Source organism: Mesoplodon densirostris, chromosome 6 (assembly GCF_025265405.1).
Source record: "Mesoplodon densirostris isolate mMesDen1 chromosome 6, mMesDen1 primary haplotype, whole genome shotgun sequence".
In the NCBI taxonomy this organism is placed as follows: domain Eukaryota; kingdom Metazoa; phylum Chordata; class Mammalia; order Artiodactyla; family Ziphiidae; genus Mesoplodon; species Mesoplodon densirostris.
The window spans coordinates 10,867,938-10,891,064 of record NC_082666.1 but is presented as its reverse complement, the minus strand read 5'-3'; the positions used below and the strand labels follow the sequence as shown (position 1 = coordinate 10,891,064).

Sequence of the window (23,127 nt, the reverse complement as noted above, 5' to 3'; positions counted from 1 at the left end):
AGCTAGAAAAAGGCAGTTTGCTCTCTGACAGACAAACGTATGAATCTGCTGAGAACATGTGGAAAAAGTAGGGTTGGTCACACCCCTCCCTTTCCACTGAGGTAGTCATCTTTGTCAATATTATGGAAATAGTCATCTCAGCCCCATCCCACCCTCTCCCTCAAAATACAAAAGAACTATCTCTAAACAATGACAACACTGTAACATTAAACATCTTCACATTCTGTAAACTGCAAGGAAATGCATCGGCTGCATTCACACAAAAGCATGTGCATCATGTTGAAGGCCATACATTCAACTCTGTCGTGAAATAAATATATAGAAAAATGAGGTTAAAAAAACAAGACAAACAAACAAAAACTCTTTTGCTATGGAGGCAACTGGCAAGGCTGCTCCACAGCCTCCATCTTGGTCTCTCTGGCTCTTTCTTCCGGAGCCTGTCCTGCCCACCCCAGGCCTTGCCACTGGCCTGAGGAGGGGTGCTGGGGACAGGTCACTCCTTGCCCACACTTGTCTTGCAGGAATGCAGCACCACCTTAAAGAGGAGGGGCAGCTGCTCCAAGGGTACATTCACCATCTTTCCTGGGAAAAGGCAGAAGAAGAAGAGTTAGCCGTGGCCACTAGAAGAAGGGCGTGTTTGCCTCCTCTTGGGCTGGTGAAAGAACACTGCCTTTTCTAGCGACTGGGGCGAGGAAGGTGCCACGAGTATTACAAAGATAAAACAGACTGGGCTAACATCCTATTACCCAGACCTATTTTGGTGCCTTAGGGAGTCCAGTAATGGTGCAAGTTCTAACTGTTGCTACTATCCAAAGAATACTGAACTCTATGCTAGGTGTTTAAATACATTATCTCATTTAACTCTCACAATATTTCTGTCTGACAGATTTTACTTTTTATCCCCATTTTACAGATGAGGAATCTGAAACTGAAAAGTATTCCTAGATGTCCTCTTAGAGCAAAAATAACATGAGAAACTTACATCCTATTTCATTTCCTAGTAGATTCTTTAATTAGCATTCTATAAAATACTGCTCTTCAGAATAGTATAATGGGTTAATAAAATGTAGCAAGGAAAAAGGAGATGGGGTTTACAGGGGCAAATAAATTGAGAAATTCAGGGTTAAAACAGGTTTTTCTTTATTGGAGGACTTCTAAGAGCACTCAGTATGCTAATATACTTTGTAAATATGAGGCTATAGTTCTCCTCCCTGACAGAACCCTACAGTCACCTGGCAATTTTTTTTTTTTTAAATACTGATGACCAGGCTCCACTCCATATCAATTAAGTCAGAATCTTTAGAGGTGCAGCGCAAGAATGGATATTTTTTAAAAGCTTCCCAGGTGATTCCAAGGGCTGTCTGTCAGTGTTGATGACCCAGCTCTGTGGGGTATAATTATTGACCTGTATTTCACAGAGCACCTGATTAATATTTTGCTTGGTAGAACATAGTTTTAAAAATGCTGAGACATACACTATCAAAACACTCCTAAAATTCCAATCATTTATTTAAGTCCAGTTCACATCTCCTAGACTATTTTGTGGCCCAAAAAGTAAAATCAGATTTTATCAGACTGAAAATTTTTTCCCTTCAAAATTGTACTGCTGAATTTTACAGAACAATCTCAGCCCAGAGGTCACATTTCTGAGCTGCCCCTCAGTATGTGCTAGATAACTATAAACAAGAATCTTTACCAAATGAAGTAAAGCAACAACAAAAGCCAGGGTTTCATGTTGAAATGGACCTATTTAAATGTCAAGAAGCTCAGAAAGGGGTCAAGACCACAAAACAACTAAAACAAAAATTCCTTTGTGAACACAGGATTTTTGAGAATTATTTTAAAGATATCACTTTTAATGAAAGATCCTCAAAAACCTATAGGCAATTCTATGAAATAAAATCAATTAAAAAATTGAGATATAGTTAGTTCACATGCCATAAAATCCACCCTTTTAAAGTATATAATTCAGGAAATGACATTAATTTGAGAAACTGAGCTTCTTTCCCCATCCATAGAATGGCCATAATATCACCAACCACCAGTCCTGCAGAAATTGAGATTAAATGATATCAGGTCACAAAGGACCCTGCATATCACAGGAGCTTAGGAAACGTTAGATTCTCTTCCCTACAAAGAAAAAACAAACTTCTCATTATAACTTTTCTGAGGGCAGGGGTAGTACCTCTTTTATTCAGCTGGTGATAGGCCTGGCATCAGTATCCTGAAAACACTGCTTTCCTCATTCCCTTCACAAGTTAACAAAAGCAAGGAAGGGTTGGAAGCCCAGGACCCAGAATGTTACCTGCAATATAGCGAATCTCAGGTAAGCACATCATGAGGTCAGGAAAACGGTTTGGCTGATGTGTATATTTATATTCAGTGAAATCCTGGCAAATGTACCAGTATCGTTTGTTCAATTGTTCCAGCTGCGAGGCACTGGTCAGACCCCTGATATCTGTGAAAAAACCACAGGAAACGGGAGGGGCTTTATAATGTGGAAGAAACACTGGCTCCTTGAATATGTGTATCTTTCAATGAAAAGTTATTAAACATTGTCTCAAAAGGGGATCTTCTCTCTTTCTGACAGGGAGGAACAAAAGCTCTGGGTAAGGGAAGAGAAATAAGATAAAGGAAAAAATTATCAAGGACAATCACTAGACTGAGCCCCCTGGGGGCTAGGCTTATCTTTCTCAACTCTGTACCCAGCTCCCAGCACTGGGTTGGCACAAAATGGGCACCAGTGGATGTTGAACAACTAACTGAAATAATCTACTTTTCCCAATTTATCCTTCACAGTATCTTTAAATTTGCTCTTTGCTGGAACCATTCAGAAATCTTCACACTTCTACATACAATTACACATGGTCTCCTATGTGCTTCTACTCATACTATTCTACCTGGGCCACTGGTATTCTACTGGGTCACTCCAGTTTTTTTTTTTTTTCTGTATATAAGTATACCTTGTTTTATTGTGCTTTGCTTTATTGCACTTCACAGATACTGCATTTTTTACAAATTGAAGGTGTGTGGCAACTCTGCACCAAGCAAGTCTATCGGTGTCATTTTTTCCAATGGCATTTGCTCATTTCATGCCTCTGTCACATTTTGGTAATTCTTGCAATATTTCAAGCTTTTTCGTTATTATTAGATTTGTTATGAGGATCTATGATCAGTGATCTTTTTTTTTTTTTTTTTTGCAGTAGGTGGGCCTCTCACTGTTGTGGCCTCTCCCTCTGCGGAGCACAGGCTCCAGACGCGCAGGCTCAGCGGCCATGGCTCACGGGCCCAGCTGCTCCGCGGCATGTGGGATCTTCCCAGACTGCGGCACGAACCCGTGTCCCCTGCATCGGCAGGCAGACTCTCAACCACTGCGCCACCAGGGAAGCCCAATCAGTGATCTTTGATGTTACTATTGTAATTGTTTTGGGGTGCCACAAACGGCGCCCGTATGAGATGGTAAACTTAATTGATAAATGTTGTGCGTTCTGACTATTCCGTTGACTGGCTGTTCCACTGTCTCTCTCCCTCTCATCGGGCCTCCCTATTCCCTGAGACACAACAATATTGTAATTAGGCCAATTAATAATCGTACAATCGCCTATAAGTGTTGAAGTGAAAGGAAAAGTCACATATCTCTCATTTTAAATCAAAAGCTAGAAATAATTAAGCTCAGTGAAGAAGAAATGTCAAAAGCCGAGACAAGCTGAAAGCTAGGCCTCTTGTGAGTTAGCAAAGTCGCGAATGCAAAGGAAAAGTTCTTGAAGGAAACTAAGAGCACTACTCTAGTGAACACACAAATGATAAGAAAGCAAAACAGCCTTATTGCCGATATGGAGAAAGTTTGAGTGGTCTGGATAGAAGATCAAACCAGCCACAACATTCCCTTAAACCGAAGCCTAATCCAGAACAAGGTCCTAACTCTCTTCAATTTTGTAAAGGCTGAGAGAGGTGAGGAAGCTGCAGAAGAAAAGTCTGAAGCTAGCACAGGTTGGTTCATGAGATTTAAGGAAAGCCGCTATCTCCATTAAAGTGTGAGGTAAAAGAGCAAGTGCTAATACGGAAGCTGCAGCAAGTTATCTAGAGATCTAGCTAAGATAATTAAAGAAGATGGCTACACTAAACAACAGATTTTCAATGCAGACAAAACAGCCCTATATTGGAAGAAGACACTATCTAGGACTTTTCATAGCTAGAAAGAAGTCAATGTCTGGCTTCAAAGCTTCAAAGGAGGGCCTCCCTGGTGGCGCAGTGGTTAAGAGTCCGCCTGCCGATGCAGGGGACATGGGTTCGTGCCCCGGTCTGGGAGGATCCCATATGCCGCGGAGCGGCTGGGCCCGTGAGCCATGGCCGCTGGGCCTGCGCATCCGGAGCCTGTGCTCCGCAACGGGAGAGGCCACAACAGTGAGAGGCCCGCATAAAAAAAAAAAAAAAAAAGCTTCAAAGGACAGGCTGACTCTCTTGTTAGGGGCTAATGCAGCTGATGACTTTAAATTGAAGCCAATGCTCATTTACTACTCCGAAAATCCTAGGGCCCTTAAGAATTACACTAAATCTACTCTGCTTGTGTTCTATAAATGGAACAACAAAGCCTGGATGACAGCACTTCTGTTCACAACCCGGTTTACTAAATATTTCAAGCCCACTGTGCAGACCTACTGCTCAGAAAAAAAGATTCCTTTCAAAATATTACTGCTCACTGACAAAGCACCTGGTCACCCAAGAGCTCTGATGGAGATGTACAACGAGATTAATTTTGTTTTCATGCCTGCTAACACAACATCCATTCTGCAGCCCATGGATCAAGGAGTAATTTCAACATTCAAGTCTTACTATTTAAGAAATACATTTCCTAAGGCTATAGCTGCCCATAGATAGTGATTCCTCTGAAGGATCTGGGCAAAGTAAATTGAAAACCTTCTGGAAAGGATTCATCATTCTAGATGCCATTAATGATTCACTGGAAGAGGTCAAAATATCAACATTAACAGGATTTTGGAAGAAGGTGATTCCAACCCTCATGGATGACTTTGAGGAGTTCAAGACTTCAGTGGAGGAAGTACTGCAGATGTGGTGGAAACAACAAGAGAACTAGACAGAATGAGAAGTGAAGCCTGAAAATGTGACTGAATTGATGCAATCTCATGATAAAACTTTAACAGATGAGGAGTTGCTTCTTATGGATGAGCAAAGAAAGTGGTCCCTTGAGATGGAGTCTACTCCTGCTGAAGAAGCTGTGTGAAGACAGCTGAAATAACAACAAAGGATTTAGAATATTACATAAACTTAGTTGATAAAGCAGCAGCAGGGTTTGAGAGAATTGACTCTAAATTTGGAAGAAGTTCTACTGTGGGTAAAGTTCAAACAGCATTGCACGTTACAGAAAGTTCGTTCATCAAAGAAAAAGTCAATTGATGTGGCAAATGTCACTGTGGTCTTATTTTAAGAAATTGCCACAGCCACCCCAACCTTCAGCAACCACCACCCTGATCAGTCAGCAGCATCAACACTGAGGCAAGGGCTTCCCTGGTGGCGCAGTGGTTGAGAATCCACCTGCCAATGCAGGGGACACGGGTTCGAGCCCTGGTCCGGGAAGATCCCACAAGTGGCAGAGCAACTGAGCCCGTGCGCCACAACTACTGAAGCCCAAGTGCCTAGAGCCCGTGCTCCGCAACAACAGAAGCCACCGCAATAAGAAACCTGCGCATCTCAACGAACAGTAGCCCCTGCTCGCCGCAACTAAGAAAGCCCGCATGCAGCAACGAAGACCCAATGCAGCTAAAAATAAATTTAAAAAATAAATTCAAACAAACAAACAAACAAAAACAACACTGAGGCAAGACCCTCCACCAGCAAAAAGATTACAACTCGCTGAAGGCTCAATGATGGTTAGCATTTTATAGCAATTTTTTTTTGAGGTATGTACTCTGTTTTTTAAGACATAATGCTACTGCACATTTAACAGATCACAGTATAGTATAAACATAACTTTCACAGGCACTGGGAAACCAAAAAATTCATGTGACTCGCTCTATTGCAATATTCACTTTATTGTGCTGGTCTGGAACCAAACCTGCAATATCTCCAAGGTAGGCCTGTAGACGTTTTTCTCAGTCTCATATATGTATATATATATTATATAGTGTGTTCATATACATATAAACACACACAATCCCCCTTTTTCATATACAGAATATAAATATTCTATACACAAATCTTACCCAGGCTTTGAGGCCCAGCTCTCAGATTTCTGGTCCTCCAACTAGTTGTTACTGATCTCCCCCCATTTGAGGCTCAAGCAATGTAACAAGTGCCATCAGATTGTATACTTCTTGAGGCCAGGAACCTGGGACCTAATTTATTTCAATGTCTTTAATGCTCAACACAGGGCCTGGCCTAAGGGAGGCATACAGAACACCAGATAAATGCATGAAAGGTGCAGAAGCAAGAGGAAGAGGTCAGTACTGAGGGAGGGGTGGGCAAAGAGCGGGGGATCAAGAGTCTCTGGACTAGGAAACTGAATACAGGAACACAGCATTTTCAGTGTCGTAGGCAGCAAGACAGCCCAGCCCCACTCTGAGAGTAGAGTGCTCACACACTACTCTGGAAGAAAGGGAAACACAAATCCTCCTTGCATACTCTGCTTACCAGCAGCTACCAAGTGCCGCTCTGCAGGTAATACTCCATGTAAATCACACCCACCACTCTTCGAATTAAAGCCATGCTTGATATGGGTGTGTGTTTTGTGCACCCCCGCTCTGCCCTGAAGGGGCCCGTCAGCCTGTCACAGATCCCTTATCTCCAGTAGTTTCATCAGTCACTCTGCTCTTCTTCAGTCACTGGTAAACTTGGTGCATATTTTAAATGACGCATGTACTGTCCTTGATGTCTGTGTTTAAATGCATTAAAACTGACTAAACAAAGCAAATCCTCTTCCTTCCTCTATGAGTTATAGAGGCTGTGGCATTTAGGTTTGAAGAAAAAAATCCAAACCATGCTCTGCGCTATAGTGGGGCAGAATGATGATGAGGGCAGCACAGGACTTCCAAGATCGGTGCCCACGTGGTGTGACAGATTCTGTGTGACAGTCCTGGGGGTAAAGGGGGTAGGGGTGAAACATGAAGGCAAAAGGGCAAATATTCACTGACCAAAAAAAAAGTCTTTTCTTCCCACCCCCACTTACCTTGATTTAGGAAGTTAATTGCTTTCATGCAAGCATACTCCTCATTGCTCACTTTTAGCTGATGGAACTTGTGATACAGGTAGATGAGCCGCTCAATCACCTCCATCCCTTCATCACTAAATCTGGGGAACAGATACCAGTGTTAATAATGGGCTCTGATTACCAGTGGAGGTAATGGAAGGGAGACAGAAGTCACCTACAGCTCCTTAAGGCAGCTAAGATAGGAAAGAGGTTGAGCTTGGGGGAAATGGAATCCAGACACATCTGTGAAAGACAGGTGAATCCATGGTTTGTCTAGAGGCCAAGGCAGCTCATACGAGCTGCTGTTCCCAAGGTCAGCTGGGGTCAATCTAATCTAAGTCAAATCCAGCTCCATCACATACAAGCTATGAGACCTTGGGAAAGTCCTTTGACCTCTCTAAGCTTTGAGGACCTCCTCTGTAAAATAATGCTTGCCTGCTTGGGGTAACAAGGGTCACGGAGGTTTGGGATGTAAATGTAGAGAAGTACGACATCGTTAAGACACTGCTGTTGTTGCGATGCAGCCTGTAGTAACAATGGCAGCTACCATGGTGACTCTATGTGAGCTACTGCCACAATGAAGAAAAAGCTGCTGACTGTATTTAAGTTCACTGTTTCCAGCATGGCTGAGGTTACGCACAGTGAACATTTTTACTGGTATCCCTGACTTCAGCTAGAGAGGGAGGGAGGGAAACATAAATTGAGCCTCCATGTCATGCCAGTCTCTGTGCTGGGCACTTTATGTGCATTATCTCATTTAGTTTTCTCAGCCCTATGTGCTAGGTGAGATTATAATCACCATTGTACAGATGAGAAACTGAAGTTCAAAGAATAGAAGGGACTGGTCTGCAAGCACACAGCTAGTTGGTAGCAGAGCTAGAACCTTGAACCTGGGCTAACTCCCTAAGGCCTTGATTTTCTCAATATCTGAGGTGGCATCCATTAGCAGAGAAGACTCAATGCTGACCATGCTGCTTTTTTTTTTTAATGTTTTTTCTTTCAGGAGTGTTTTTTTTTTTTTTTTTAATTTTATTTTTGGCTGCCTTGGGTCTTCGTTGCTGCACGTGGGCTTTCTCTAGTTGCAGTGCACAGGCTTCTCATTGCGGTGGCTTCTCTTGTTGCGGAGCCCAGGCTCTAGGAGCGTGGTCTTCAGTAGTTGTGGCACACGAGCTCAGTAGTTGTGGCTCGTGGGCTCTAGAGCGCAGGCTCAGTAGTTGTGGCACACGGGCTTAGTTGCTCCGCGGCATGTGGGATCTTCCTGGACCAGGGCTCGAACCCATGTCCCCTGCATTGGCAGGTGGATTCTTAACCACTGTGCCACCAGGGAAGCCCCCATGCTGCTTTCTTTGGATTAGGAGTTAATTCCTTGGGAAAATACCAAGTTTTAGGCAAATGAGCCCTAGGCTGGGGGATTAATACTCTGGGTCATAGTGGGGAATATCTTATACCAGAAATGGAGATACTCCCAAACCAAGGAGGCAAAGGCTTAGTGGGGAAATAGTTTATAAAAGCTGGGGTCAGGCCCAGCATCCACTCTTCTAGGTGTTCCAGACAGGCCTCTGACGCAGCTGAGTCACAGAGAGATGCTTAGCCTCAGAGTTGCTTCCTGGTGACTTGTTCAGATCGGGGTACTACAGCCCCATGCTAGGCAAGAAGCCCCTATCTGGGTAGGGTCCAGAACTCCTGAGAATGTACTACTGCTGTCTGGGTCCTATTGCTTTCTGTGTTGACTCTGAAGGCTTCGCAAGGGCTTGGGTTCCTGGCCAGGCAGGACATTTTCTCTTCCCTGGGGAAAGCCTGGCTCCTGTTGGGGCCAGAGGCACCTGCACTTCTCAAGCACCAGGGGGAGCCACAGCAGCAGCTACCTGCAGTCCGGAGCCCTGACCCCCTGGGTCCCAGTTTGCTAATTTGAACTACCATGTTTCTCTCTGCTCCTGGCCCAATGGCTTTTACAACTTTATTAATACGTTCTCAGATTGGCTGATAGACACACTTATATTTAATAACCACTATAATAACCGTATCTATTATTCTACCATTTGTTGAGTGTTTGCTACTTGCCAGGCCCTTTGTTAAATATTTTACATACATCATTTCATTGGATACTTCCAATAAATCCACAAAAAAGGATATTATAATCCTCTTTGTTCACTTGTGGAAACAAAGGCTCAGAGAGATTATTTACTGCGCCCTTATTGCATTCTTACATTTTGCCCTCCTGATAATCTGTGAGAAAAGTAATATCACCTTCATGTTAGGGAAGAGGAAGCAGAAGAGATGCCTTCTCCAAAGTTCTAAGTGAATAAAACAAATTAGTGGTGGTGGGGACAAGGTTCAAACCCAAGTTTTCTCATTCCAAGTCTGTTGCTTTCTCGGCACCACACTGTCCATTCCCTGTCTTGTTCTTAACTGGCAACAGGGAAAGGCTACCACATGCTACCACAGGGGATACCTCGGGAGGTCTGTGTTCCCAGAGCAACTCAGCTCAGGGCCCAACCCAGAGTGGGCGTTGGACTCACTGCAGTGCATAGAACTGCCCCTCCGCTGCCTCCATGACGCTGAGACCTGCAGAAGCAGTGTGCCTGTGAGTGAAGATCACTCCTCATCACAGTACTTTGTCAGCTACTTCTGTTCTTGAGAGGGAAAAGGTCTTTACTGAAAATGCCCATCAGTATCTGTTTGGAGGGGTGGGGAAGAGATGGGATGGGGCCGGGCATAAAAAAGGAGGATGCAGCAGTGTCAGCGTCTGTCTGGTGGCCGAGCAGTATAGCAAGTAAAGATAACACTCTCTCCCCTCATCAGTAACCTCTTGCCGCAAGTGCTCACTCTGGCTCTGCAGAACCTGCAGGTGTGTGGCTACCAGCCAGACCCCTAGACAGCAATGCTAAACCTATTCCCAGTTGAGTCTTGACCTGAGGGACACAAAGGAACTCCCACATGCCTGGCCTGAGTATATGACCCAGATCTGCCCTCTCTCTTGGGGAGAGCACATACCCTCTTTCCCAAGCTTCCTAGGATAGGCAACCAGCATGGACCCCTGGCAGTCAGCCCAGCAGCCCCCACTCAGTCTCCAGAGCCTGACTGCAAAGATTTCCTCCACACCCCGCATCCCGCCCCTTGATAAAACAAATTGTTCTCTGTTCCATGGGCCTGCTTTCTCCTGCAGCCGTGCCTCCTCCACATCTGCCCACTGCACAGTTCTAACGCCCCTGTATTCCCTGTCTACAAATTATCAACATTCAAAGCCTGAAAGTTGGACAAACACACCCATTCTTCTTCTAGGTTACCATTACACAAGCATGTTAGGACAAGGAAAACATTCCTGCCAGGATCCCCCAAACCACTGGACCATTCAGTCAGCAATTGAAGCTGACACTGTGTAAGTTATGTCCCATTAAGGGGGCTGAAAGGCCCAGTTGTCTCTTTTTCACTCATCTAAATGCACCTACTCCCAGAAGCAGTCATCAGCCACAACCTTAGAGGAACTGCCATCTCAGCACCCACATACAGACTCCAAGGTGAAAAGTAAGACTGCAGCTCCAGGACACATTCCAGAAAGTCAAACTTTTGAGAAGGCTGAAAAATTTAGTAATGGTAAAGAATCTGGGCTTTAGAGCACAACAGATCTAGATGATAATCTCAACTCCATCTCTTTTAGCCTTAGAGCCTTGAGTTTTCATCTCTCTGAACCTCATGCTCCTTCCTCATGTGTGGAACAGGGTTAATATTAGTACAGTCTCTTAGGGAAGTGGTGAGGACTAAACAAATATTTGCAAAGCACTTAAGATGGAATTTGGCACAATAAACAGTCTATAATTGTTAGCTATTATCATTATTAACAGCAGCAGCAGCATCACTCGTGTTATCACAGCAAAAAGAAAAGACTGTGTTTCCTGAACCTTACAGCTAGGGTCTTTTAGCAGGGAAGCTGTGAGGCAACTTTCCAGAGATCTGGCAGAAATGGAGCTAGTGTTCATGAGATAGAAGTGCCCATTAAAGCCCATCTAGTGCAAGGCATCTTCTCCTAAGAGTGAAGGAGTCTTGATTAGGGCCAGGAGCAGTCACCGGCTGGTGCTACAATCTGCTTTAAATCAAATTCACCCAGCTTACTGTCTGATAACAGCCTGATTAAGGAAAATGGGCACCATAAATTTGATTCAATATTTGAGAAGAGAAAAGGAGGTGGTCATGTATCATCTGAGAAAAGTCTTTCATGACAGCAGGAACTCGCTTGCACTCAACAGTTGTGAAAAAGTAAAGGCATTTTGTGGGAGTGGGAGTAACGCCAGAGTAGGCAAGGTAGGGAAGAGCTGTGGCCTATTACAGACTCCACGCTCTCCACAGTCTGGGGACTGCCTTACAGTGATGAACCTGATTCCAAAGGTTCTCGTACTTCCATTTTCCTCTGGCCTCCTGAGCAGTTCCACATGCATCTCAGACTCAAGAGACCCCAAGTCAAACTCAGAGCAGCTCATCTCTCAACCTGTTCTTCCCAGGCTCCATTATCTTGGCTAAGAGAACTGGTGCCCACCTGCCTGGCAGTATCCCCAACTTTTCCACTCACTGAGGTCCCACCGACTTTACCTCCCTGTCATCTCTTAACTCTGTGCTGCCCTCTCTATTCCCATGGTCACTGCTGCCTTGTCCAGGACTTGTTTATTTTTACCTGGGCTATGGAACAGCTTCCTACACAGCCACTGTCTTCTAGCCTTGTCTATGCAATCCATCCTGAACTTTATAGCCACGGGGATCTTTCCAAAATGCAACCTGACACGTAACTGCTCTACATAAAAACGTCCCACAACTTAATACTATTCACACAATAAAATCCGAGTTTTTTAGATTAGCATTTGAGCACCTTCATGACTCGTCTTTCCTGTACCTTTCTCTCCTGTCATTTCTCCCCTCATTTCTCTGCCTCTCAGATATATTCTCTCTATACCCTAATCCACAGGATTGCTTTTTGGTTATCTGCACAAATCAACCACCCAGAATCTCTAACTTCTAGGACTCTGTGTTATTCTCCTGCCTGCCTCTTATTCTCTACAATCTACCTAGAAAAATGCCACTTCAAGATGCAGCTCAAATGTCTTTTCCTCTTTGGCAACCATTCCCTGATTACGCAAGTAGAGGTACTCACTCCTTAGTCTATGCTTCCACAGTCCCTCATATGCCCCTCAATCCCCACTAATATCACCCTGAACTGTAGATTCTATCTGCTTCTATTTGCCCCCCAATCCCCTAAACCAAGAATATGGGCTCTCATCTCAGAAACCATGTCTGTATTATCTGTTATCCCAACACCCCTCCTCCAGGCACACACAACAGGTGCTCAATAAATGGGCATGTTGAACTAACATGCTGAAGTTTAACTTGTATTTTTCCATTGAAGGATTCCACAGTGGAGTGAGCGTCCTAACAACGAATCTACTTCTTATCCTCAGAACCCACTTGCAAGCTCAGCTGCAACATGTGCTCCAGAGTTAGCACTGTTCAATACAACTTTCTGTGACGATGGAAATATATATATATATATATATATCTGCAACTGTCCAATACAGTAGCCACTAGCCACATGTGGCTCCTGAGCACTTGAAATGTGGCTACTGTAAATGAGGAACTAAATTTTTAATTTTAAGTAACTTAAATAGCCACCTGAGGCTAGCAGCTACTATACTTGATAGTGCAGCTCTAGTTCTCCTTGGTAAGGACCCTTCCTAGAAAATAAAAATTCCCTCACTAGTTCAGCTGCTACTGGTCCCTGCCTTGCTCTTGGGGCTCAAGGGATTGGAAACAGTGGGATGGGGTGTCTTTCATGAAGCTTAAAGCCACGGAGAACCCTGCATGGTCAGTGATCCTTGCCTACCTGCAGAGGGCATGGGGGAACTCACCATTCTATAGAGAGGGGAGCCCACAGGCTTACTTTGTAGGCAGCCTCAGGCTGCACTGGTGGATTCCAGGCAAATAGGGAGGCCGGGCTCACTGGGCCAGCTCTGCAAACCCTGACAATATTAGAGCAGGCTGACTGCTATCCAAACACTCAGTCAGCCCAGAGATACAGAGCAGGAGACAGGAATTTGATGGAAACAATGAATTAGAGGCTCAAGACAAGGGGTTAGGTTATCTGCAAAATCAGATAGCTCTGTTTAAGGACAAAATGTCATCTGGGTTAAAAACTCTGTCATTTATAGATTACCATCAAGCCTGTAAGCATCATTAATAAGGAAATATTAGAAAACCAGGGGGAGAAAGTATCCAGACTCCTCCCTCCCTCAGCTGTGCAAAGGGCCCTTGAAGGTGTTAGAGCTTCGCTCCCAGCCTAAGTCTCAACTTATCTTTATGCCATGGTGATTAAGTGGCAGAGGGAGATGGACCTCAGTCCTGTGTAGAGAAGTTTGGGGGCTGGTACTCTACCTTCTCCAGGTTTCTTCGATGGAGGAACCTTTTCTTCCTTCTCTCTTGGTGCTCTGGAATCCCATGACTTCCATTATTTTAAACTGTCTAATAAAGGTGAACTATTGAAAGGACTTTCTCACTGCATCTGAGATACAGTGAAAGAGCCTAGACTTTCAGTTGGGCAGGCACAGGTTCAAATCCAGGCTCTGGGTTCAAATCCAAAACCCTCAAGGGTAGGCCCCTCTGAACTTCAGTTTTCTCATCTATAAAATGGGCATAACAACACCTACAGTGCTGGAAACTGTGACAAAGAAAGATAATAATGTAAAATACCAAGCCCAGTGCTTGGCACACAGTAGGTACCACAATAACTCCTGAGTCTTTTTCTCGGATTGTAAACTATAGCTCAGAGCCCCTCACCTTGTAGGAAATGTTCTTTCCAGATACATTCTCTTATCTCAGTAGTCCAAATGTGACCAAAATAACAGCTTAATACTTGCTAAGCTTTGCTGCACATTATCATTTATTCCTCACAACTACCTTGTTGGGGAGGTACTGTCATTACCCCACTTTATAAATTCAGAACCTGAGGATCAGAGACTTGACCAAAGTTACAAAGCTAGTCAGCAGCAGAGTGAAGATTCAAGTCCAGCCACGTGTGGCTTTAATGCCCATCCTTTGGAGTGTCAGGCAGCCCTGCCTTGCAGAGATGACAATGGTTTGGTTGCCTGAGACTTTCTCCCCAGCCAGCAGCTCTCACCTATGTAGTTCTTCATCAGAGGGTGAGTACTTGGCAGTGACATCAGCCAGCTCCCCGAAGATCTGCTTGCTGTAAACAGTGAGGGAGGACAGCAGGATTAATTCCTGCCACGTAGAGCTCAGGAGGCACGTGTAATCCTTGATTGAGAGCTCGCAGAAGAAAGGCAGTTTCTTGATCCAGGCAATCTGCCTAAAAAGCAGCTCGTCAGCCAGGCGGCAAAGCAGGGCAAATAGCTCTGCTTGAGTCACAGCATATCTGGGGGGGTAGGAACAGGAGAAAGTTACTTCTAGTGGCCAGAATGGTGGGAATGGGGGCAAAGGGAGAGAGTACTCCTAAGGGCACAAAGGGTCTCTGGCAGTGGGCTCCTTGCCCTTGACCAAGGATCTCCAGCTCCATTCAATTCAGTTTCATGATAAAGGGACAGGACTGGGGCCAGCAGTAAGCTCAGGGCTGGAGGAGCAGATTTGATAAGAAAAGGTTGCAAAGGGGAAAGGAGGCTTAGAAATTTGTGCAATTATCAGGGAGTATGACTTTTAATGCTCCATGTGTTAGAAGAAAATTCCCAGTCACTTTTGCACCAGTTTTGGAAATGAGAGCTCCATTAGGGTGAATCTGGTGCCTACTCAATACAGGGATTGGCACAAAAATGAGCCTCGGGGCGAGATGGCTGAAAGAGAATAGAACAGGTTCAGAAGCTTTTCTTGCTCTCATTGCACCCCCTGGTGGTGCGAGTTCAGGAAACTAAGCTACCGCGGGATGGAAGGAGCAGGGCATTTCTCATCTCTGGGCTGGAGGAGACAGGGTCCCAGTTTTCTTTCCCTCAAGGCCCCTGTCATGACTCTTCCCCACACCCCCACATGAGATTTATAAAGGTTTTAGTGGTGGCCTTCTTGTAGGCAGACATCTGAATTTCCTCTTCTGAAACTGGAAACTAGCTTAAGAAATCTCAGGATACCTTTTGGAGCAGAGGGGGCAGTCTAAGCTTAATAACACTCAAACAGCCTATGCTCCAGGCTAAATGAGTAACAGTACAGCAATGGGTGGGCTGAACTATTATCTACTCAGGCAGAGCTGACAGGATTGAAAGAGTATTCCTTCCACCCACTCAGGCCTGCACACAGAGCACACGGCACTAGGCTACTGATGAGTATGTTGACTAGGGATACAGACAGGCCACAACCAGTTAGTGCCTTGAGTGCCCTGTTAAGAAGCTTAAACTTAATGTATGATTATTCCCAGAATTATAGCTCATCTCTGGCACAGAAGCACTCAGACCCATTCCAGAGTCTGGCGTACCTCGGCCCAACCAGAAACAAAAGCCCTTTAATCCCAACTCCATAGGGATTGATAAATAGCCCCCACTCTATGAGAAAAGATGCTCAAGAGAAAAATGAGGGACCACTAACTTCAACGATAAGCAAAGATTTGTCCTCTGATGCTCGAGTCATTGCTCATTATCCCCAAACTCATTCCAAAGCCAGGGTACAGCAGCCAGGGATGAAGATGAGTGTGGGGTAGGGACCACTTTGAAGCTACAGGGCTAAATAGACCAAGGCTCACTCACCCATCTTCAATCAACATGGGCGTGCCCAATGGCTCCAGGTCCTCGGCTGACACCAGCTGATGAATCAGACTATATGACTGGGGATCCAGGCTGCGAGCTTGTGGGGGCAGAAGTGGAGAGTGGGCAGAATAGCTAAAAAGGTGCGGTATATATTGATAGTGTGGAGGCACAGACATCCCCATGTATTGATCCCTGAATGCCATGAATCCATTTAGTTCCACAGACCTACTGGAAAGAAAAGTCTCATGTCAAGCAGAAACATCGCAGCTCTACTGCCTACTCAAAGGAAGTGAGCTAGGAGGTGGCTCAGGTGTTCTCTGGCCATGCACTCTGTCTTCATTAAGCTAAGGACATAATCAATGGTTACATGCATGTCTCCCCTACTAGATGGGGTCTCTGTGCAAATGTGCATATGTGTGGCTCACCTTTGGACACCCAGAACTTGGCAGAGCTGTACTGAAAAACACTGGTTAAATGACCTCTCTGTACAGGTGCCACATTTGGAAAGTTTCATAGAATATTCATAGACTATGATGACAAAGGTGAGTGTTTATATTTTATACTGCTAGGACAACTAAGTCAGAAACAGGCTAAGTGCCTTGCCAGGCCACAAGACAAATCCAGCACCTAGCAAAGAACCTGGCATGTGGCAACAACTCCCTAAACATTCAAAGGAAGGAACAAACTAAGGAACAAACGAATGAATAAAAGTTATAATGAAATATCAAGAGAAAGGAATATTCTTATCTTCCCCACCTTTCTTGGAGAAATCTAACAGTCAACTAGTTTTACCTAGATGACCCCTCCGGTAACAGGGGCTGGCAAACTATGGCCCATGGCCTGTTTTGGTAAATGAAGTTTTATTAGAACACAGCCACACTCATTCATTTACGTATTGTCTCTGGCTGCTTTCGCACTACAATGGCAGAACTGAGTAGTTGAGACCTAGACTGTGTGGACTGCAAAGCCTAAAATATTTACTATCTGGCCTTTATAAAAAATGTTTCTCAACCCCTGTCCTAAAATAAAGATTTCTGGAGAAAGAAAATCTTCCTTGGTAGCTGATGGCTATATTTCACACCTAACAACTAACTTAAGATATCATTCTAGAACCAAGAGTCTTCAAACTGGTATTTCATGACACCAGCAAATCTGACTAACTTGAAAAGTTTTCACTGTTTCCTAAAATTTATAATGTGAAAATCTTCACTCTTGCTGAGGCAGAGAAATGATAACTTAATTCGATATTGTCAATGTGGTTTTTTTTTTAAATGATAAAGTAAGTGAGAGCAAAGAGCTACAATTAAAATGTTATTGTGTTAGGTGAAGAATGTATGGGCACGGATAGTGGCTATAGCACTTTATCAATCTGCAGAAGAGACTGCTGACATTTTCAAGGTCTTTAGCTAAAAAATGGGCTGTAAAATGCTGCTTTGCATCATCGTCACCCCAACCCCAGAAGACTGAGGAAGCAAGAGTACAATGGCTGAGACAGACTGGCAGGAATACCCAGCCCAGCTCAGAGGTTGCTTGTGGGTCCATTCTTTGGGTGATCTCTAGATGATGTTGGGTTTGCCCTGAAGCTCACCTGGAGGACAATGTGGAGCCTGGTGAGGGCTGGTTGCTCTCTGAAGCCCTGTTCCCAGGGGAACTGTGGTCGCTGTCACCATGGTTGCTCCAGTGACTGGCCTCTTCCTCAAATTCCTGCCCAGACATAATCCTTTCGATCTCTTCCTCTGATATCTTTGACAAGGAATTGATATATGTTAGACTGGGTGTTCCTTCTTTAGGACCGAGAACTTATTTAAACTTCATGGGGATTCTTAGAACTCTCTAGAGAGAAAGTCAAATTCCCTCCCCTCCACCCACATACTCCAGGTCTCTCTCTCACTAATCTTAGGACAGCTTGGTTGCCTGCCTGCCAGCACTATGGCTCACCATGGCATTCCTTTTGTCCATTTACCCTCCTCCCAGCCACAAAGCCTCTAGGTTCCTCAACACTCCTCTTTGTCCTTAGTCTATTCTTTCCTGCCGCTGAAACATCACTCTTCAATAACAAACTCCTACTTGCCATTTAAGACCCAACTCAAATGTCACCTTCTTTTTGAATCCTTCTATTACTAAGCGCAGACAGAATTTTAGGTCCTTTTTCTATCCACTCATAATTCTGTGTATTCTGAGAGAGGCAGAATAGCATAACGGTTAAGAGTTTGAAGTTTACAGTCAAATCACCTTTGTTCTAATCCAGGTTCTGCCACTTTCTAGTTGTACAATCTTGGGAAAGTCATACAACTATTTAAACCTAAGTTCCTTCACCTGTAGAGTGGAGAGAATAATAGTATCTATCACATAGGACTGTTTTGAGGATTAAATTAGTTAATATATTATCACATGTTTAGGAAAGGGCCTAGCACATAACAACTATTATGGAAGGCTGACAATGATATCTTGATTATCACTGTTATTTTTATAGCACTTATGGTAATGTATCATAAAAATATCCTTAAGTAAGAACTTAGGCTATGACAGGATCTAGAAAAAAGCAGTACTCAAATAAATGCATGTTGGATAAATGAATAAATGTTCACTTACTAAGTACTGACTATATACCTTCACATGAGATTTCTTAGTAAGAAAGACATTTCTAAGCCTACTGAATAAAAGAAGAAACTGTAGCTCAGACAAGCAAATTGACTTGCTCATGTCTGAGCAGGAGTTTGAGGAAGAGGCCAAAGTAGCCAAGTATTCAGTCCAGTGCCCTAGCTACTATGCCATACAGGGAGTGGACACACACTTCTTCTCTAAAGTGTTTAATCCAGAATTGAGGCCAAGCTGCCTAAAGTCAGCACACAGAATGAGAGTGAGTGCTAAGGAAAAAGAGCCAGATGAATTTTTGTTTCTTGTTCCTATGGAAAGCCTGGGAGGACATTTTCTCCCAAGTCTGTCTGACACAAACCTACATACTTCTTTGCCTGTGAGGGAACCTTGAGCTGCTCCAATCATAGATATAAATAGGCATTTAGAACTGGAAGTTAGCCAACACAGAGGACTTTGAGGGAAAACAAGAAATGTTTAACTGGTGCTCAAGTTGAGTGATTGGTTTTAAATAGTTTGGGTTGCATATTGAGTTAGAGGGTTTGTCTTTTTTAATTCAGTCACATGTAGCAAAAGAAACCCCAAATATTTTCTCTTAGAGGTCCTTAGAACACTGAAATCATTGTTTACATTTTATAAGACACATGAAGACAAATGGTGCCATCAAATTACAAGCCATCTACTGAGGCCCTGAATGTGCAGCCTCAGTGATGGTGGTGAGAGCAAAACCAGAATGTCGAGGTCATGAAAGTACTTGAGCTTGGTAAAAAGGGCCAGTTATGGTAAAATCAAGCTTATTCCAGCTGGAAGTCAAAGTTGGACTGTACTTGTCTCTCCCTGAGGGTCTCATGGGACACTAAGCAATCATTAATGCATTGAACAGGGGACGGAACTTGTTGGGAGTGCTTGAATCTGGGTGTAAATCTCATCTGTCATTTCCTAGCTGGGTACTTACTGTTGGGCAAGTCACTCAAGTTCTCTGAGCCTTAGCTCCCTCATTGGTAAAATGGAGATAATACCACTTCCCTCATAGCTCATGATTCCCTCACTGGGTGCTGGAGCAAAGAAGCATACAGGTTTGAGTCAGATAGACTTGGGAAGTTAATCTAAGATAAAGTTATTAAGTGCAGGTGCACAACAGGTGCTCAATAAATGGAAATTCTATCACTTCTTATTTTTAATTACAATTAAACACAGTTAAGAACTTGGAGATAACAGCTCTCTCTTCCTAACACACCACCTGGAAACAGTGAAACACTAAAAGGAAAATTATATGCCCAGTATCAAAACCCCAAAAGCAATGACAGATGAAATAGGTTTTTCTGAGCATCAGCCTCCTCAATTCTGGAGAGAACATAGAGTCTGGAGATGTAAATGACTGAGGATCCCTTGGCATGGTGAGAGAGCCACAGAGGGTACTCAAAAAACATTAGGTAATAGTGAGGAAGGTTTTTCATTGAGGAAATGCTTAAGAATTCTTCCCAATGGATAAACTTTTTATTATATCTAAATATAAAAAGAATAAACATAAATAAGGCCATATATTAAAAGCCCATAGCTAACATCATACTCAGTGGTGAAAAACGGAAAGCTTTTCTTCTAAGATCAGGATCAAGACAAGGATGCCCACTCTTACCACATCTATTCAAGATAGTACTAGAAGTCCTCGCCAGAGCAATAGGCAAGAAAAAGAAACAAAAGGCATCTAAATCAAAAAGGAAGAAGTAAAACTATCTCTGTTCACAGAAGACATATGATCTTATATGTAGATAACTTAAAGATGTCACCAAAAAACTATTAGAACTAATATAAGAATTCAGCAAAGCTGCAGGATACAAAGTCAACATAGAAAATCAGTTGCATTTTTATATACTAATAATGAATTATCTGAAGAGAAAATTAAGAAAACAATCTCATTTACAATAGTATCAAAAAGAATTAAAAAAAAGAATACTTAGGAAAAAACTTAACTAAGGAGGTGAAAGGCTTGTACACTGCTGAAAGAAATTAAAGACATACATAAATGGAAAGACATCCTGTGTTCATAGATTAAAAGACTTAATATTGTTAAAAAGTCCATACAAGTCCATACTATCCAAAGTGTTCTATAGATTCAATGTAATCCTTATCAAAATTCCAATGGCATTTTTTTGCTGAAAAAAACAATCCTAAAATTCATATGAAACTACAAAGAACTCCAAATAGCCAAAACAATCCTGAGAAAGAACAACAAAACTAGAGGCCTTGCACTTCCTGATTTCAAAACATATTACAAAGCTAAAGTAATCAAAACAGTAACGTACTGGCACAAGGACAGACATACAGAGCCCCCCAAATAAACCCAGACATATGGTCAAAAGGTCTTTGACAAAGATGCCAAGACTACACAATGGGAAAAGGAAAGTATCTTCAACAAGTGGTGTTGGGAAAATCAGATATCCATATGCAAAAGCATAAAATTAGAGTTTTACCTTATGCCATATGCAAAAAGCAACTCAGTGGATTAAAGACTTAAACATAAGACCCAAAACAGTACAACTCCTAAAAGAAAACATAGAGAAAAAGCTTCTTGACATTGGCCTTGGCAATGATTTCTTTTTCTTTTTTTAATTGAAGCATAGTTGATTTACAATATTGTGTTAGTTTCAGGTGTACAGCATAGTGATTCAGTATTTTTACAGATTCTATTCCATTACAGGTTATTACAAGATAATGGGTATAATTCCCTGTGCTATACAATATTATCCTGTTGCTTATCTATTTTATATATAGTACTTTGTATCTGTTAATCCCATACCCCTAATTTGTCAATGACTTCTTGAATATGACATCAAAGCAAAAATAGATACATAGGATTACATCAAACTAAAAGACTTCTGCAAAGCAAAGGAAACAATTGACAAAGCGAACAGGTGACTTCCAGAAAAGTTTTGCAAACTATATACCTGATAAAGGGTTAATATTCAAAATATATAAGGAATTCCTACAACTCAATAGTCAATTAACTAATTAATCAGCCTGATTAAAAAAGCAAATACTAGGGACTTCCCTGGTGGCGCAGTGGTTAAGAATCTGCCTGCCAATGCAGGGGACACAGGTTCGAGCCCTGGTCCAGGAAGATCCCACATGCTGCGGAGCAACTAAGCCCATGTGCCACAACTACTGAGACTGCGCTCTAGAGTCTGCAAGCCACAACTACGGAGCCCACGTGCCACAACTACTGAAGTCCGCCCGCTTAGAGCCCGTGCTCTGCTACAAGAGAAGCCACCGCAATGAGGAGGAGCCTGCGCACCACAATGAAGACTAGGCCCCGCTCGCCGCAACGAGAGAAAGCCCACGTGCAGCAACAAAAACCCAACACAGCCAAAAATAAATAAATAATTTTTTTAAAAAAGTAGCAAATACCTGAATAGACATTTCTCCAAAGAAGACATACAAATACCCAACAGGCATATGAAAAGATGTTCAACGTCACTAATCATCAGGGAAATGGAAATCAAAGCCATAATGAGAAATCACCTCATGCCTATTAGGATAGCCAGTATCAAACAAGCAAGCAAGCAAGCAAGCAAGCAAGCAGAAAAAAAACTCCAGAAAATAAGAAGTGCTGGAGAGGATGGGGAAAACTGGAACCCTGTGCACTTGGGTGAGAATATATCAACAAAATGGTGTGGCGACTATGGAAAACAATATGGAGGTTTCTCAAAAACTTAAAAACAGAATTATCATATGACGCAGTAATCCCACTCGGTATTTATCCAAAAGAGTTGAAATCAGGATCTTGAAGAGATATCTGCACTCTCATGTTCACTGCAGCCAAGGCCATGTTCACTTTAGCCAAGAGGTAGAAGCAACCTAAATGTCCATCAATGGATGAATAGATAAACAAAATGTGCTATATTCTATTTACAACAGCCAGGAAATGGAAGCAACCTAAATGTCCATCAACACAGGAATGGATAAAGAAGGTGTGGTACATACTACTCATGGAATATTACTCAGCCATAAAAAAGGAATGAAATAATGCCATTTGCAGCAACATGGATGGACCTAGGGATTGTCACACTGAGTGAAGTAAGTCAAAGAAAATATCATAAGATATCACTTATATGTAGAATCTTAAAAAATGGTACAAATGAACTTATTTACAAAATAGAAATAAAGTCACAGATGTAGAAAACAAACTTATGGTAACCAGGGGGAATGGGGGGGGATAAACTGGGAGATTAGGATTGAGATATAGATACTACTATATATAAAATAGATAACTAAAAAGGACCTACTGTACAGCACTGGGAACTCTACTCAATATTCTGTAATGACCTATATGGGGAAAGAATCTAAAAAAGAGTGGATATATGTATATGTATAACTGATTCACTTTGCTGTACAGCAGAAACTAACACAACATCATAAAGTCAACTATACTCCAATAAAAATTAAAAACACAAAGCAAAAACAAACAAAAAACAAAAAACGTGCTATATACATACAGTGGAATATCACTCAGCCTTAAAAAAGAAGGAATCCTGTCATATGCTGCAACATGGATGAACCTTGAGGACATTATGCTAAGCAAAATAAGGCAGTCACAGAAGGACAAGTCCT

The 23,127-nt window shown here is 42.8% G+C and overlaps 1 protein-coding gene across 2 annotated transcripts in view; it reads right to left on the bottom strand.

Annotated features, from left to right (window-relative positions):
* Positions 1-281: 281 nt before the first annotated feature.
* Positions 282-23,127, bottom strand: part of NR6A1 (nuclear receptor subfamily 6 group A member 1) — a 210,273-nt gene continuing 187,427 nt past the window's right edge. Inside the window, exons 5-10 of one of the 2 annotated variants that reach the window (XM_060100703.1) lie at positions 17,513-17,667; positions 15,925-16,152; positions 14,361-14,615; positions 7,184-7,305; positions 2,306-2,458; positions 282-582 (exon numbers count right to left, since the gene is read on the bottom strand). In XM_060100703.1, coding sequence (XP_059956686.1) covers positions 494-582; positions 2,306-2,458; positions 7,184-7,305; positions 14,361-14,615; positions 15,925-16,152; positions 17,513-17,667 — 1,002 coding nt within the window. In that variant the 3' untranslated portion in view covers positions 282-493. The remainder of the gene's footprint in view (positions 583-2,305; positions 2,459-7,183; positions 7,306-14,360; positions 14,616-15,924; positions 16,153-17,512; positions 17,668-23,127) is intronic. The other variant, XM_060100704.1, reaches the window with a different exon arrangement.